The 18,093-nt window shown below is 39.0% G+C and overlaps 1 protein-coding gene across 6 annotated transcripts in view; it reads left to right on the forward strand.

Annotated features, from left to right (window-relative positions):
• Positions 1–18,093, forward strand: part of TAF1 (TATA-box binding protein associated factor 1) — a 132,276-nt gene that overhangs the window by 48,756 nt on the left and 65,427 nt on the right. For 3 of the 6 annotated variants that reach the window (XR_010022386.1, XM_063083860.1, XM_063083861.1), the window contains exons 33-39: positions 10,495–10,562; positions 10,860–10,976; positions 12,443–12,511; positions 14,033–14,158; positions 14,955–15,053; positions 15,328–15,484; positions 16,118–16,295. Coding sequence is in view for 5 of the 6 variants with exons in the window: in XM_063083860.1 (XP_062939930.1) it covers positions 10,495–10,562; positions 10,860–10,976; positions 12,443–12,511; positions 14,033–14,158; positions 14,955–15,053; positions 15,328–15,484; positions 16,118–16,295 (814 nt within the window). In the remaining variant the exon portion in view is untranslated. Of the gene's footprint in view, positions 1–10,494; positions 10,563–10,859; positions 10,977–12,116; positions 12,197–12,442; positions 12,512–14,032; positions 14,159–14,954; positions 15,054–15,327; positions 15,485–16,117; positions 16,296–18,093 lie in introns of those variants that run through there. The other 3 variants (XM_063083862.1, XM_063083863.1, XM_063083864.1) reach the window with 2 other exon arrangements.

Genomic DNA, 18,093 nt, shown 5'->3' on the forward strand with positions numbered 1-18,093 from the left:
TTTTGTGGCAGCCATGGTTATTGTGGTGGCTGTGGTGGGCCACCCACATGGAGGTGATGTTTTTGGCATGCTCATTGGCGCTGGCGGTGTGCCTGGTTGTGGGGTGTTTCTGGTCACTTCCATGCCCCAGGTTCCCAGGCGGGTCCCAAGGTGCTGGTGTGGTGTGCCTGGCTGTGGGAGGAGGGTCTGGTCCCCTTCTCCATGGCTTGGGTCCCTGGGTGGGCCCTGAGGTGCTGGCATGGTGTGCCTGGTTGTGGGAGGAGGGTCCAGTCCCCGGCTCCATGCCTCGGGTTGCTAGATGGGCCCTGAGGTGCTGGCTTGGTATACCTGGTTGTGGGAGGGGGGTCCGGTCCCCTTCTCCATGCCTTTGGTCTCCAGGTGGGCCCTGAGGCACTGGTGTAGTTTGCCTGGATGTGGGAGTTGGGTTTGCTCTAAGCCTCCAGTTCCCAGGCAGGCCCCAAGGTGCTGGTGGTGCACCTGGTCCGGAACTAGTTTTTTGTTCTTTGCTTACTTCTAACACGGGGGAACTTCCTGTGGGTACCAGTACTTGAGCTGTGTGGTTGAGTTAAATTGCTGCTTTGCTGCTGTTTCCCTAGGTAAGGTTTTTTTGTGTAGCTCAGGTTTTAATGGTTGATCTTATAGGTTGGGCCTGAGTTTTTTCATCAAACTACATTCCATGCAATTCCCGACCAGTCTGGTCTGAGTGGTCCTGCGCTGATCGGGGGGCAGATCAGCTGTCCTTGCTGTGTCCCAGTGTTCTCCCAGTGGGCCTGTCTCCCCCACTGCCTGTGCTCCAAACACCTCCCATGGGACGGGCCCTGCGCTGGTCCCTTGCAATGACTCACCGGCTTCTGAATGGCTCCCTTTTTTCTGTTGTTCTGGCTCCTTGCTCCTGTGTGGGTCCACGGGAACCCTATTAGTGGTCTTGCTATACTGGGGGCCACCAAGGCCCTTTTCTCCTCTGCTGCCTCCAAGTAACTCCATCTGAAGGGCACAGCTGTGGCTTCTGCTGGCTCCTGCTCCATGCGCTCATCAGCTGAGCCTTAAAGCAGCCGTCACCCGAAACGCTCAGAGCAGTTTTTTCTGTCATTCTGGTTTCTCCCACCTTCTTGAACTCGGTAGGTCTCTCCTCTTCCCCTGAGCTCCAGTGGCCACAGCTTGGCTGATGTTATTTTATAGTTGTAAATTGGTTGATTTGTGGGAGAGAGTAACGCTGGGGACCATCTATTCCGCCATCTTGACCGGAAGTCTCAAAACATGTTTTATAATTATAGTTTATTTTTGTCTCACAAAAATTGCCGTTTTTGTACATAATTATTCTGTAATTTGTTCTTCATGCTCACAATATATCTTACTCCTCTTTTTAAAGCATTTTTTTATTGAGATAATTATAGATTCAGGAAATTGCAAAAAATTTTACAAAGATTCCTATGTACCATTTACTTAGCTTTCTCCAATAGTAGTATCTTACATAGCTGTAATTCAATATCAAAGCCAGGAAATTGATACTGGCACATTGGTGTTAACTAGGTTACAGACTTTATTCAGCTTTCGCTTTTTAAAAAAATCTGTATTCATTTGTGCATGTGTGTGTATATAGTTCTGTGCAATTTTATACCATATATGGGTTCATGTAACTACCACCACAGTCAAGATTTAGAACTGTTCTGTCACCAAAAGAGAACTCTCTGCTCTTTGTATTTGCACCCCCACAGACATGCACCCACCACTGTCCCTGTCCCACTTGTCTGTTCTCTTGTGTCTATAGTTTTGACATTTGAGCACGTTATATAAATGGAATAATATGTAACTATTTAAGATTGACTTTTTTCCACAAAGCTAATTCCCTTGAGATCCAATCAAATTTTTGTATTATCAGTAGTTCATTTTTTTTCATTGTTGAGTAGTATCTCATTATATGAATATACCAGATTTTGTTCAACCATTAACTCATTGAAGGACATTTTTTCCAGTATTTTGCTATTACAAATAAAGCTGCTGTGAATATTCATGTACAGGGTTTTGTGTGACTATGTTTTCATTTCTCTGCAATAAATGCCCAAGAGCAGAATGGTAAATATATGTTTAGTTTTGTAAGAAGCTGCCATATTCTTTTCCAGAGTGTCTGTCCCATTTATATTCTCACCAGAAGTGTATGAGTGATAGTTTCTCTGCAGCATTCATTATTATCACTTTTTTTTTTTAAAGCTATTCTATCTCATTGTGGTTTTACTTTGCATTTCCCTAATGGCTAATGATGTTGACCATCTTTTCATGTGCTTATTTGCCATCTGTATATTTCCTTTGGTGAAGATATCTGTTCATATCTTTGGCCCAGTTTTAATTGTGTTGTTTTCTTAGAGTTTTATTCCAGGTATAATACCTTTATTACGTAGAGGATTTGCAAAGATTTTCTCCCAGTCTGTGTTTTGCCTTTTCATTCTATTAACAGGTTCTTTCAAAGAGCAGAAATGTTTAATTTTGATGAAGTCCAATTTATCAGTTTTTTCTTTTATGGATTGTTCTTTTGGTAAATCAGTTCATGGGCTTGAATCCTTGTAATAGGCAGCCACCAGCAAACAAAAAAATCAGTTGAGTGCGTTGGTCTATTTCTGGTTTTTTTCTGTTCCATTGGTCTGTGTGCTTATTCTTCTGCACGCTGCCTTGGTTACTGTAGCTATAAGTATTATCAGGTAGAGTGATTCCTCTCACTTATTCTTTTTCGAAACTGTTTTATGTTGTACTTCTTTTGCCTTTCCACATAAATTTTAGGAGGAGCTTGTCTATATCTCCAAAAAAGTCTCACTGGGATTTTGATGAGAATTGGGGTTAAACCCGTTTATCAGTTTGGGGAAAATTGACATCTTTACTGATCATCCTTTCATGTTAGTACATATAAATCTCTACATTCTTTTTAACGTGTTCCATAGCATGGATGTATGTATAATTAAACCATTCCCCTGTTGATAGGCATTATTTAGAATATTTCTATAATGCTGGCTCGCAAACAGTTTTTTACTGTTTTTATATTTTGTTGATATCGTTGTGTGCTCATGAAAAATTTCTGTGTAGGAAATCTTTTGCGGGGGGGGGGGAGGGAGAGGTTGGCTGGTAGTGGATCTGAACCCTTGACCTTGGTGTTATAACACCACACTCTAACCAACTGAGTAACTGGCCAGCCTCCTCTGTAGGAAATCTTGATAGACATTCTGAAATTGTGTTCCAAAAAGGCTGTGCCTGTTTATAGTCTAACAGTGAAGGAGGGCTGGCTGGTTAGCTCACTTGGTTAGAGCATGGTACTGATAACACAACCGTCACGGGTTCCTATCCCTGATTCCCCCCGGACTGGCCAGCTGCCAAAAACAAAAACAACAGCAAACTAACAGTGAAGGAGAATGCCTGTTTCCCTACAGTCTTTCCAACACTGAGAATTATCAAATTATCAGTGCTTTAAAATCTTTGCCAATAATTTCAGTAAAATTCAAGTATATAACAAAACAAAATTTTTATCATAAAAATTAAATCCATGTTCATTGAGAAAAATGAAACAGTGTAGAACTGTATAAAGTGAAAGGGAAAAATCTGTCAGTCCTTCCACTCCTCCCATCCTGTTCTCCAAAGTAATTCTGGACCTTTTTCTATGCACACTATATGGTTTTTCTGTTTTGACTAATGAAATCATATATTTACGTTCTGTTCTACAATTTGCTTTTTTCTCTTGACAATATGTTGTGGATGATTTTTCATTCATTTGAGTATGTGATCTTGTTTAAGTAAAATTTAAGTTAGACAGATCGTATGTACCTTTCTTCATCATAGTCATCATATAGGACTCAAAAAGGCCAAGGATATCGTTATAAATGTTTCTGGAAAAAATATCTAAATTGGATTTTCACTTTGTCTGAAAAAATACTATGGCTGAAATAGAGGGAAATTGCCCAGTGGTCACTGACATTTGACATTTCATTTCTATGATAATACTGCTTTGTTGTTCAAGAATTCAGTTTCTACTTAAATTTGGTAGAGAATAGATGTCCGTAACTTACTAGCCCTTTCTTCTCTGTATTACTCTGGCATAAGGCAGTATCTCATTAAAGTCCCCTACTTATAGTGAGATAGTATAATATGCCAATAAGCACATATGCACCAGAAAATATTAAGGTTACAACAAAGTCTACCTTTGAAGAAATATCTCTTGGGAAAGTAAAGATTATATTTGTTAAAAGAAAAAGGAGACAGGGAAAAACAGACTTTGTGTAGGGCTGAAGTTTCTGTAATGTATTTTCAAGGCAAGGCAACTTTGTGGTACCAGGAAAAACAAAACAGACTTCTGTCGTGAATATCATGAAAGATATAAATCAATGTTAATTTCCCTCATGTTTATTCTATATAAGTTATCATAATGGGTATCATGTAGATTTGGGCAAAGAGTGTAAAAAGAAAAATGGGCACAGGTAGGTTTAGTGGCTTAAATCTAATAAGAGCTTAATTGCTGTAAGCTCCATGAAGGCAGGGACCATGTCTGTCTTATCCCTGTTGCTTAGGACAATACTTGGCACACAGTAGACACTCAGTAAATATCTGTTGAGTGAAGGAATGGCCAGAGACAGATACAGTACCGGGAAAGAGTTGAAAGTGGTACTCCAGAAGCCAAATAATTAGTTTCAAGGAAGAAGAAGTGAGTATCAGTTTCAAATGTGGGCTGGCCAGTTAGCTCAGTTGGCTAAAGAGAGATGTTGATAACACCAAGGTCAAGGGTTTGGAGCCACCAAAAAACAAATGTAACAGTGGGGCTACTAGGGTCAAGTCTGAAAAATGTTCACTGGATTTGGCAGTGTATCATTGACTGGATGAGAACAATTTCAATGAAGTGTTCTTTAACACTACCTCATTCTCTGACACAGTTAGTTGCTCCTTTGTCTACAGTTACCTTAGTACTTTGTATTTTACTGAAATTATGAGTTTGTGTGTGTGTATGTTTAGTGAGGCCTAGAAGGGCATCAATGACAAGGACTTATCTCTTCTGTTGTTTTTTGTTATGTTTTTTATATCAGCAGAGCCAGGCACTGTACCTGGCTTTTAGAGTAAGTGCTTAAAATGAAGAATCAAGCCCTATTATAAATTTTACCCTATAGGAAAAGGTGTTTTGAGGTGTCTGTTATTTTTCCTTTTTTTTTTTGGCAGCTGGCCGGTATGGGTATCTGAACCCTTGACCTTGGTGTTAAACACTGTGCTATAATCAGCCAGCCCTATTTTTCTAATTGTGGAAATATTGGGGGGGGGGGGGGCTAGGCTGTGCTTGCGTGTGCGCGCATACACACTAAAGGGTACTTCAGAAAGTTCATGGAAAAATAGAATTAAAAAATAACGTGATCTTTCCATGAACTTTTTGAAGTACCTGCGTGTGTGTGTGTTTTACCCTTGAGTGTGTGTTGAATGGAATGGTGATTTATTTGAGGGGAAAAAAAGAAGCATTTTTGGATTCTTTGGGGCTTTTCATCAGATAGGCCCTGAATGTAAATCCTACCCTTGGCCTGTAAGATTTATTATACCAGCTCCCCTCTGGATAGTTTCTACCTTCTTGAATTTTTAGTCCAGATTTCTTTCTTTTTGTGGCTGGCCGGTCTAGTCCAGATTCTGAGTGAGGACTGAGGGTCTGTTACTCTGGTTTAAGAGACTGAACTTCTTGGAAACTAAACCTGTTAATTTGCATTTGATCCTCATTCTACATAATGTAAGGAGCCTAGCTAATGTGTGAACTATTCGATTCACTTATTACTTTTCACTTGTTCTGGATCTAGTTCGAGATAAATATCTAAGGATTGGGAAACCGGAGAGCTCATCTCTTTGGGATCTGTAGACTACGCATAGTTGAATTTAGTAATTCTAATTTCTTCAGGAATTAGCCATGCAGAATTTTTTTTTCCTGTTTTTTTAGAACCTGGTGCTGATTTATTTATTTAAGTTTCCTACTGCTACTAAAATTTTATTTTTTAATTTTAATGATTCACAGTGGGACAAATCCACATCCCCCACACCATTCACTGTCAAGGTAATAATGTATGCTTGTTTTGGCAGAGTACTCATTTTCTTAGGAGGGGGTTATATTTAGTATTTTTAGAAGAGTTCTCAAAGCAGATGTGAACCTAGGAGTGACCACAAATCTCTTCCTCTCCTTGGTTGCCTAGGACTGCTCACCAACTTGACTAATGTTTTTCTCTGAAAGTTTTCATATAGCTAGCAGCAATGATGCTTGCTTTCCCCCTTTAACTAGACCCATGAAGCTTATAACTTTCCTTTTCTCTCCTCACATCAAGCATGTCCTCACTCATAAGTCAGTGCTAAGAAAGAAAGAAAAGCCCACAATAACACATTGATCTTTCAGAAGGAGAGGACAAATCTGTGGTTACTAGAGTTGTTGGGGAGGGAGAAAAGAGTTGGTGAGAGATTGGGTAAGGGGCATAAGAATAATTACAATTTGTAATAATGAATATGCTGATAATATTGTTTGATCAACACATGTTGTACACAGGTGATAGTAGTCAGCGCTGTACCCCCAAATATGTATAATCCGTTATGCTTCAATTTAAAAAATAGTTAAATTAAAATAACAAAACAAAATATGTAGAGAGAAATTAGCTTAGAAACAACAAAAGGAATTTTCTTCATTTTGGTGGAATATCAACTTGTAATTATAACTATTTAAGGACATTTGGATTTGAATTGTATATGATTCTGTGGGCTCTGCCAATCCATATTTGGTGTGAGACAAAGTATAAAAAAAATTTCTTCAACAAGACAGTGTCTATTTGCAGTTTTTTGGCCACGATTTACTAAGAACAGAGAAAGCAAAATATACTCAGAAAAACATTTATTTTTAAGGGGTAGCTTATTCTGTTGGGCACAATAATAATTCATAAATGACCTTATCTTTCATTTTCATTTTGGTGTCATTCTGGAAATTATGCTTTATATCCTAATTCTGAGTGTCTGTATAGCACCCCTTTAGGGACTGGAAAATTGGAATTCAGTTTCTATTTAATATCCCCCCCACCCCACCCCCAGCAGCCTTAGCACCTTCATTATTCCCACAGAGGCCCTGTTATCTTTGTATGTCTCTTCACTGGACTCCTCATTTCTTCCTAAGCTGCAAAACCTAAAGCTGATCATCCTATTCTTAGTAAGCTTCTGATTGCTGCAGAGTATAAAGTAGTATTTTTAGCTTTATAGAGGTGGTTATGGACCCCTTTGACAGTCTGATGAAAAACCATGGGTTTTTACCCAGAAATATGCATATTACATACAGAATTTTGTTTATACTTATAAAGGGTTCACGGATCTCTAACTCTCATTACCACTCCATTCAAGAACTCCTGGTATAGATAGAGATGAAAAAAATCTGGTTATTTTTATCCATTATGTTAACAATGGTTTGCCAGCTCTGCCACCATGTTTCATTAAAATGACTTCAGTGCCACTTTACCTATAATAGTGTAATATAGTTAAATAGCTGAAACCCTTATAACCCTTTTTTTTTTTTTAAATTTTAACGTTTAATTGTACATATTTGTGGGGCACAGTGATTCACTTAGATTAGATAGCACGGTTTTGTATCCATTAGTCCACCACTTCTCTTCCCTGCTCTCCCTCCCCTCCTAGCCTCTGGTAACCATTATTCTACTCTCTACTTCTATGAGAACTACTTTTTTTTTTTTTTTTAAATTCTTGAGAGTATGGACTGTCTAAAACTGATGAGACACAAACAGCTAGTAATCAAAACACATAGACAAGTGTATCAGCTATGTAAATAAGTGGGTTGATTTTTTTTTTTAAATTTTAGGGGTATTATTAGTGGGTGTTCTTTAGAGTTGTGTTGCAAAGAAAACAGGGAGGGAAGAGGTACCATCTTCAAAATGGTTTAAAGTAAGAGAGAAACTTTGCAAACATATAAAACTAACTTTTTCTTATATTATAAAATGAGGGAATTGAGAGATTGGTGTATGTTTATTTTTCAAAACTGAAGTAGAATAAAGGCTGAATTCCTAATCCACAGGCTGAGATTTTAGCCATGAGGCAGGACCCTGTAGGTAGAAGAGTCAGTGTGGTGTAAGTAACCAATGTTGTACTGGCTCAGGGAAGGAGCCTTGTAACCTGTATGCAGCTTGCTGTTTTCTCTAGTATCATGTATTACCATCAACATGAAAGCTTAGGGCTAGCCAGTTAGCTCAGTTGGTTAGAGATAACTAACTGGAACACTAAGTCAAGGGTTCAGGTCCCTGTATCTGCCAGCCACCCAAACAAAAAAAGAAAAACCATGAAGTATGAAAGCTTGTCTGGTAACTTTTGCAGTTTATCTCCATCAGTATTTTGAGGACCAACCTACTGCTGGCCCCACGAGATCAGAAGTGCAGAAACTTGAGCTGCAGTTTTATTACTCAGAACTATTCTTGATTGTGAGCCATCTCTGGCTATCTTTATATGTGTCCTAAATATTTTGATGATTGACTTAGTTTTCTTTCTGGCTTATTTATGTTTGGCACAGGCAGCTTGTACATCTTTTAAAGAATAGTTGGCCTATAATTGTGAGAGGTTTTACCTGAAAGGGACTTTGTTCATGTCATAGCTTGCAATAATCATAGTAGATATGGCCTGAAAACTTCACATATGGTAGTTTTTATCCTTTATATTCTGATAAACAGTAGGTTTAATTCAGGGATCACCTCCTCTGTGAAGCCTTTTCTAGTTCCTTTTCCCCTCTTACCTCCCAGAATTAGTCACTTCCTCCATGAAAAAATGCCTCTGTGCATTTTTTCACTGCATTGTATTGTCCTGTTTGTTTACAGTCTATCTCATTGTAGTAGACTATAAACTTCCTGAGGATATGGCCTATATCTTACTCATTTCTGTAATTTCTAATCCCTGGCACATAGAAGGCACTCAGAAAAATGTCTTATGAGTAAATAAGTGAATGAACAGTATACAAAAGAATAGTTATAATAAAGCACTTAAGGCAGAGATTGAAAACTCAGATGCCTTCAGGGTCCAGGTATAAATGAGTTAAGCAGACCTGGTATAGGGACTATGGTATCCTGGAGAACACATGCCTTATCTAAAAGGAGCAGCTGCTGCTCAGCTCCAGTCCATTGGTGCCTTGTGGGAGTACTGAACCTGTGTTACCACATCTTTTCATTTTTAAGAGAAACAAGACATTTGGGTTTTTATATGAAATCTCCCAATTGTTAAATGTTGTCAACTAAGTTTTTTTTTTTAAAGCTTTTTATCAAGGTATAACTAACAGAAAAGTATATATATTATGAGTGCACAGCTCAATCCATTTTTACAAACAACTGATTTCTTATATGGGCCAAACAAAACTGGATTGACATGTAAGCCACCAGTTATCAACTTTTAACTAAGGCCATATGGGGAACTTTATAGATTAGTTAAGAATCACCTTATAGGTAAAGTGTTTTAGAGAAATACCAGCCAGTCTGGTCCAAGGTAGGGAGTTATCTCTGTTATTCTTAGTCAGTTACAGATCGAACTCCTTGTTCTACCCTTTCCTCCCTTCTCACTACTGCCCTTGACTAGTCTAAAAAAATAAAAGTAGACTCAAACAGTAAAATAAATAAATAAATAAGAGAAATAAAAGAAAAAAAAAGATATACATCAACTAAATGTATGGGTTTAGTTGGGGTTATGACCTTGTTTGGGTTATGATTCAGAGAAGTCAAATGTGAAAGAACATTTATGAAATAATTTGGGAAATTTGAATCTTGAATTGCTATTTGATAATATTAAAGAATTAGGTTTTTTTAGAAGTGATCCAGTTGGTTTGTTTTTTTTTTTAATAGACTTTCTTTAATTTTTTAAATAGACTATTTTAGAACAGTTTTAGGTTCACAGCAAAATTGAGCAGAAGTCACAGAGAGTTACCATTGTACTCCCTGCCCCCACATACACACATCTTCCCCCATTATCAATATCCAGCACTAGAAAGGTACATTAATTGTGTTAATCGATGAACCTACCACCCAAAGTTTATAGTTTGCATAAGGGTTCTTTCTTGGTGTTATATATTCTGTGGGTTTTGACAAATGTATAATGACATGTTTCCACCATTATAGTATTGTGCATAATTCTTTTTTAAAGTGTCCTTAGCAACACATACTGAACGATTTATGGATGAAATTATATGATGCTGGAATTTGCTTCAGAATAATTTGGAAGGAGTCTGGAAGGTTGAAGTATAAATGAAACAAGATTGGCCATGCATTGAAGCTGGCTAATGAGTACATGGGAGTTCATTATATTAGTCTGTTTGTGTGTATGTTTGAAATTTTCCACCTCTAAAAGTAGAGCAAGAATCCAAGCTAAAGCTGAAGCATGATTTTTTTGGGTCTAGGGTAATGGGACACACTGCTCATGACGTAATATAAAATTCTGGAACTGAAGTCTGCAAAGGTAATGGCATTTTCTTATTTCATTTTATAGGGCCTGAGAGTCAGTATACTAAGACTGCTCAGGAGATTGTGAACGTCTGTTACCAGACATTGACTGAGGTAGGTGGTAAAGAGGAGATCCCCTTGTGATCTAGCTTTCTGAAATCCTTTTGTTCCCTTGAGTGAGGACCCTTCCCAGACTATCCTGTTTTAAACTGTAACATCCTAACCCCCACCCTCATTCCACATGCCCTGTTTCCTTCCTTGCTTTATTTATTTTGATTATCATCTGTGTCCTGCCACTAGAATATAAGCTCCATTGAGGACAGGGATATTTTTGTCTGTTTGGTTCACTTTTGTATTCCCAGTGCCTAAAACACATGTTCAATTAATTCATTAATTTTCTTTATTTCTTAGTATGATGAGCATTTGACTCAACTTGAGAAGGATATTTGTACAGCTAAAGAAGCAGCTTTGGAGGAAGCGGAATTAGAAAGCCTAGACCCAATGACCCCAGGTCCCTATACACCTCAGGTGAGTCTGAGGACTAGGAACCTTCTCTTATACTTTTCTTATTTGTTTGGGAAATTGGGAGCATATTAACAGATCTATTTACTGAGATACCGTTCTTCTCTGTCCTTCCTCTTCATATGCCTTTCGTGTGCTTTCTTGTCTTCTCAAAGGCTAAGGTGAGTGAGGGCTATGGGTCTTGGTGGTCTTGTTGAATCCAGAAGAGGCAGCTGTGGGATGAATGAATGGGATGGGACATTAGTTAGGCAGTATTTGGGAATACTAGATTCCTGACTACTATAGGCAGAAACATTCTGAGTCTCTGGAGGTCTCTTGTCCATGAATTTTGGAGCTCTAGGACATCCCTAGAGTGTAGACTTCTCAGTTACAGACATGGGCCAATGTTGTCCCATGTTGTGTCTATAAGACACCATTCCCTCAGAGGTATCTCAGTGTAGCTCAGATGTCACCCATTTTCCTGGATTGACTCCCTCTCCTAGTAAATGAAGACGGGTAATATTTATAATGTTCTTAAGTTTGCATGTCAAAAGACTAGAGAGCAGGATGAATAAAACATTTTTAGTCTTTCTGATCTGATTCTGAACCCCTGAATATGCTAAGAGTATATTTTTTCTATACTGTACTCTTATTAGAGTGTTGGCATATTTGAAGAATAGGACTTAATACAGTATAACTGGTGTTTGGTTTTTGTTTGTATTGGAGGCACTATGGTAAAGTTGACAGTACATGAGGTTTGACATAAAATAGGCCTGGGTTTGAGTCTTAGCTCTGCTATTATCTAGCTTTGTGATCTTGGGAAGTTAACCTCTCAAAGTCAGTTTCCTTTACTCTAAAATTTATTTTCCAAGATTGTTATAAGCATTAAGTGAGTTAATTTGCCTGGCACATAGTAACTACTCAGTAAATGTTTGTTTCCTTCTCTATATGAAAGTTGTCTATAAAATTCCTAGAGATCTTTCAAATAAATATTTTAATGAAGAATTCTCCCAATTCTCCCAGGGATTTTATTTTTCATTCTACCCAGGTTTCACTCTAGACCGATAATGCAACCTATGTGATCTACGTTGGATATTGCTGTCTCTGTATCTCGTTCAGGCACTTTCCCTATCTATCTTTTACTTTCTCTTTCATCCCAAAACCTAGGTTATTGAGGGGCCAAGTATAAAGAACCCTCAGATACTTCTTCAAGGCCCAGAATAAGGAAAAGCTCTTGGAGTGTGTGGGCAGATTGGGTCAAGGGGGCTTGGGTGAGTGATGTTGCCCAGGAAGGCCCTATTTGCTAATAGGCTCACATCTTCCACAAGGCACTTTCTGGTAAGTTAAAACTTGGGTATTAGCTATCACTACTCAGGACAGTCTAGCCACTGAGTAGCACATGGTTTGCTCAGGTCTAGGACAGCCTAGTCCTTTGGTGAGTCAAAGCCTTGGACCCAAATGTCATCTTCCTTTTTTCCCTACCTTTTCCACAGTACCTCAAATGGCTGAGGAAAACCTGTCAGCTCTTCTCCCTTCTGAGCAGTAGCCGCTGTTTGGTTCAGGTAGAAGTTTTCTTATGAAGAGTAGGATAAAATAGTTAGTACTGCATCATTATTTCAGTTCACCCTCTTATCTTTCTCTTTACTTACTTAATACATACACATTTAAGATAGTAAGCCCAACTCATTACCTCTTAACCTGAAAAAGATGCACATGAGTGACTTTCCTCAAACTCAAATGTTATTAGAAAGTGTTTGCATTATTTTAACCTGTCATAATACAGTTCTGATTGTATAGACGCATGACAGTAATCATACCTTATTTTCAACTTCTAAATGGTGGTAGTTGATAATGTTTTTTCACTTGATTATTTCCACCCAGCTTGCGTTGCAGCGTATGTTCAGCTTAACACTATCTAAAACTGTTCGCTTTGCAGTTTCCTATGCAGCCCTTCTTATTTTCTACGCTATGTTTAAGATTTTGCAGAAATTTCATCTCCTCATTTTCCCTTCTTCTCTTCCACACTAGTTTATCTGCTCGTAATGCTTTAAATTCTCTTTTGTCTTTCTTTCTCCAAAACCCTCTTCTCAATAAGTCTTGTTTGTTCGCTTTAAAAACACACACACAAAGTAACGTGTGAGTTTTTTACTGATAAAACTAGCATGTTCATTGGGAAAAACTGGAAAATGCAAGCAAGAATAAGATACCTGTAATCAGTTCTGCCACTCAGAAAGAAAAAGGTGTGTGTGTTTGTGTTTATAGACACACTTATAAATGAAATTGGTCAGTATGGTTTTGTGTCTTGTTCTTTTCATCTTATGTTACATTATGAGCATTTTATCAAGTCCCTCCTGCCTTTCTGTCACTGAAATAGTCCATTTGCTAAATCTCTGTTCTTTTCATGGGAGAGAAGAGGGAAGGAATCTATAATTTATTGAGTACCAGGCATTGGGTAAGGAGTTTACACATATCTCTTAATTCTTACAACAACCCTGTGAGGTAGACATTATCATCCATGTTTTACAATTGAGGAAACCAAGGCTTAGAGAGATTAAGTAATTTGTTAAAGTTACTCAACTAGCAAGTGGTGGAGCCAGGACTCAAACCCAGGGCAGTTTACTCCAAAGTCCATGGTTTTCACCATTTTGCTTTGTAGCATCCTCTGACAAGCTCATAAACTATTAAACCATCCCATGCTCTTGTTGGAATTGAAGTTACTTTATCCTGTTTCCACTTAGTTATCTCTAAATCGAACAATCAGAAGAACACTGGTATGAAGCCCTGGGCCTAAAAACAATAAGACTATTGACCAGAGAAGCTGTTAGAACATAAAGTTGTCCCATAGATTTGATGCGTTTCTGCTTCAGGCCTCTGATCAGATACCTCAGATGCCTATCTGCTAGAACAGGCAACATTTGTATGATTCCCAAAAACTTGTCCATAAAGCTATACCAGATTATGTTTTCTCTTTAACTGTATTGCTCTGCATGACCTTTTTCTTCAGTGAATGCTCTAAAGGGGAGTTCTCTGTATTTCTTTTCCCTTCCCTATATAGAAGCTAAATTATATGTTTTGTGTCACAGCCTCCTGATTTGTATGATACCAACACATCCCTCAGTGTGTCTCGAGATGCCTCTGTATTTCAAGATGAGAGCAATATGTCTGTCCTGGATATTCCCACTGCCACTCTGGAAAAGCAGGTAACACAGGTAGGATGTTCTTTTTCTCTTCGTGAGATTATTGGTATGCCTGGGGGTGGGGGTTGGGGGTGATACATGACGTACATCAAGGATGACTGGGCCTGTTGGCTTTGGGAATGGAGGCTTAGAAATGTGATTTCAATTATTGGTCTACAGGTGCCATTTAAAAAAAATAAATAAAATGATTTCAAGATGGAATGGTGAAGGTCGCATAACTACATTGTCTTCTGTCTGTCCCCATGGGTAGAGTCAGGTACAGCACAACTTCAGGGTAGGCACTAGTGTAAAAAAGTATATATGGCATCAGAGCAACCTGACAGGTGACTAGAAAGACCAACTTCATTCAGAGACAGAGTTCAAAATAATTGGCTTCTTACTTTATGTATGTTATAATCTAAATTAAAACTATTTATAAAATTAAATTTTTTAAATTGTCCTTTTCTAGAAATATCAGAAGATACTTCTCATCTGAAGCAGAAATTCTTTAGGTATTCTCAGTAAGGGTTCCACTGGAAAGTGCAAAACCCAGGAGGGTTTTTCTATCCTGAGAAAAGCTTGAGTTAGTAAGGAAAGGTTTCCTTGGGATGATAGTTAAGAGGAGATAAGGATCTTCTTGTTCCTGGACATGATTTCTGAAGAATGACTGGGGGAAAATGCACATGCCTTGAGCTATGTAAACAGCCCCCACCAGCAGTGGGATTGGCTGGGATGTCGGGGAGGAGCATCCATCCTGATTGAGACCCCTTGGTTAACTCCTCCTACAGGCACGTCCCTCAATGATGTGCTATTTGTGTTTCTTACTCAGATGCACCAGGGCCGAGGTAGGCTGGGCGAGGAAGACTCTGATGTAGATATTGAAGGGTATGATGATGAGGAGGATGGGAAACCTAAGACTCCAGCCCCAGTGAGTATGCTTACAGAAAGCTTATGTATATTATACCCTTGTATGATAGGAGCCTCAATAGGTCAGGACAGGCCAAATCCCAAAGTGATATCGGGGGGTCTCCATAGTGAGCTCCAATCTGCCTTTAATCCTTGTAACCAGCTAAATAACTCTATCCACCAAAATTACTTAACTTCTTATGAGGCAACAGGGGTGGGGGTGGGGGCTAGTGGTAGCTTTTGGTCTCTTGCTTGGTCAGTTGATGGAAATATGACCCACAATTGGTCTTATTCAGGAAGGTGAAAATGGAGATGGTGATCTTGCAGATGAAGAGGAAGGAGCTGTGCAACAGCCTCAAGCCAGTGTCCTGTATGAGGATTTGCTTATGTCTGAAGGAGAAGATGATGAGGAAGATGGTGGGAGTGATGAAGAAGGAGATAATCCTTTCTCTGGTAAGTCTTTCTACTTTGCTTCTGTTCCTATGTAGCTCACTGTAGCACCCTCAGTACTGGATAGGAAGTTGTTGGCCACATATGCTGTTATCAGAAGCTGCCTCCCTTATCAAAGTCCTGTTAAGAGACCCTGAGAGTACTGAGCACTCTCTCATAGGTTGATCATATTCGTGAGCTGTAGAGGAAGTAAAGAAACAATTCAGGAGATGCAGAAGACAACAGTGGAAAAGGCAATACCTAAGTAGCAGCTTTGATTTGGATACTTGCTAAAGATGAGAACAAAGTATTAAGTGTGGCAACAGGGAAAGAAAATTAAAAGACATCCTGTTTTGGCATGTTTTATGGATTAATGGCAGTGGCAGAGGAAAAAGTTTAGGAGGAGATGTTAGGAAAAAAACAGATAAGTTGGACTGAGATGGAGAAAGGAAATTATTATTTGGATTCAGTTTCTAAACTACAGATCTTGCCACTGTTGACCTTAGGCAGTTAGAAGGGAGGCCTCTGAAGTGAGGAATATAGGCAAGATAGATGCCTATGTAGATGTGAGAGTGACTGCTTTTGGAAGACTAAGCCAAAGATGTTAATTCTTTCAAGTTTATCTCTTGATGAACCATGATCTGTCTTTTTCTGTAGCTATCCAGCTGAGTGAAAGTGGAAGTGACTCTGATGTTGGATCTGGTGGGATAAGACCCAAACAGCCCCGCATGCTTCAGGAGAACACAAGGATGGGCATGGAAAATGAAGAAAGCATGATGTCCTATGAGGGAGACGGTGGGGAGGCTTCCCATGGTTTGGAGGATAGCAACATCAGGTAATCGGCAGCAACATGCTACAGGGCTGTGGCATCGGTGCCCAGCTATGATGTCAAAGGGCTCAGCAGCAGATTACTTTCATCCATCAAACATTTTTTGAGCACCTACTAGGGCCAGGCAGTGTGCTAGGCCCTGGGGATGCACAGAGGACCAAAACATATCCTGCCCTTGAGGAGTTCACAGTCTGGTGGAAGAGACTGACACAAACAAATCATTGCAAATATAATGTGATGATAAGTGCTGTAGTATAAGTAGTACACAAAGTGCCAAGGCACCACCGAGGAGGGAGTGGCTCACTCTGCTTGGAGTAATAAGGGAAAGTTTTACAGATGAGGGAAATTTTGAACTGGGCCTTAAAGAATGAATAGGAGTCTACTAAGTAGATATTGTGGCAGCAGGTGGGGAGATCTTTATAGATGGGACAGTATGTTTAAAGGCACAGAAATATAAAGTATGTTCCAGAGCAAAGGGAGGTTGTTAGGGAGTTGAGGCTCCAGAATTAGCAAAGGATTATATTGTAGAGGACCTTAAATGGCATGCTAAGACATTTGGATTTTATCCTGTGGGTAATAAGATTCATCACTTTAAGGAGAAGGGAGTAACATCAAATTTGTATATTAAATAACTCTTAGGGCAGTGTGGGACAGATGATAAAAGAATATCAATGGGGATCTGTCCAGAGGAGGGGGAAATGAAGGGACATATTCAAGAGCTATTTAGAAGGTAGATCAATTGGATTTAGGAGGTAAGGAGGCCACAAAAATAACCAATGGGAATGTCACTGAGATAGTAAAGAGGAAGAACAGGTATTAGATGGGGTAGGAAAGGAGGGAAAAAATGAATTTGGCTTTGGACATGTTGGATTTAGTGTATGTAGGATACATCTAGCCAGCAAGCAGAGGTTTTTATTTATTTATTCATTCAGCAAATATTTCTCATAAGTACAAAAACACCTAAGATGTGGTCCGTTCCTTCAAGGAGTTCAGTCTAGCAGGAAACCTTAAAACATGCAAACCAGCAATCACAGTGTAACATGAAAAGTGCTGTGACAGTCAACCACAGGATTTTTCTAGGACTTATGTAGGAGTGTGAGGGGGGGCTAGTTAGAGAAGGAAACTGAGCCTAATATGAATAGTAATTAGCTAGATGAAGAAGAAAGCAAGGGCATACCAGAGACCAGGAATAGCATATGTGAAGACACAGAAGCATGAATCACTTTAGAAAACACTAGTAGTTCATCGTGCCTGGAGCTTTTGATTGATCCATGTAAGATCATGATTCATGTGATAGAAATGATTTAAAGAGGTAGGTAAGGACCAAATCATGAAGAAGCTGAAGATTTGGGGCAGGCATTGAATAAGAGTAGTATCATCAGATTTACATTTTAGGAAGATTGCTCCATGCTCCAGAAGAAAAATGGGCAAAAGACATGAACTAATAATTCACAAAAGAAATGCAAACGGCCAATAAATATATGAAAAAATAACTTCCCTAATGTAATAGTCCGTTTGTGTTGCTATAACAGCATACCTAAGACTGGTAATTTATAAAAAATGGAAATTTATTTGGCTTACGATTCTTGGGCAGCTGCATCTGACACGGGCCTCAGGCTGCTTCTCTTCATGGCAGAAAGTGGCAGGCAGCTGGCAGGTACAAGCAGATCACATGGCGAGAGGAAGCAAAAGAGAGAGAGAGAGGAGGTGCCAGGGTCTTTAAACAACTAGCTCTCGTGGGAACTAATAGAGCACAAACTGACTTATTAATCCCCCCATCTGGGGAGAACATTAATCCATTCAT

Source organism: Cynocephalus volans, chromosome X (genome assembly GCF_027409185.1).
Source record: "Cynocephalus volans isolate mCynVol1 chromosome X, mCynVol1.pri, whole genome shotgun sequence".
NCBI classification, from domain to species: Eukaryota; Metazoa; Chordata; class Mammalia; order Dermoptera; family Cynocephalidae; genus Cynocephalus; species Cynocephalus volans.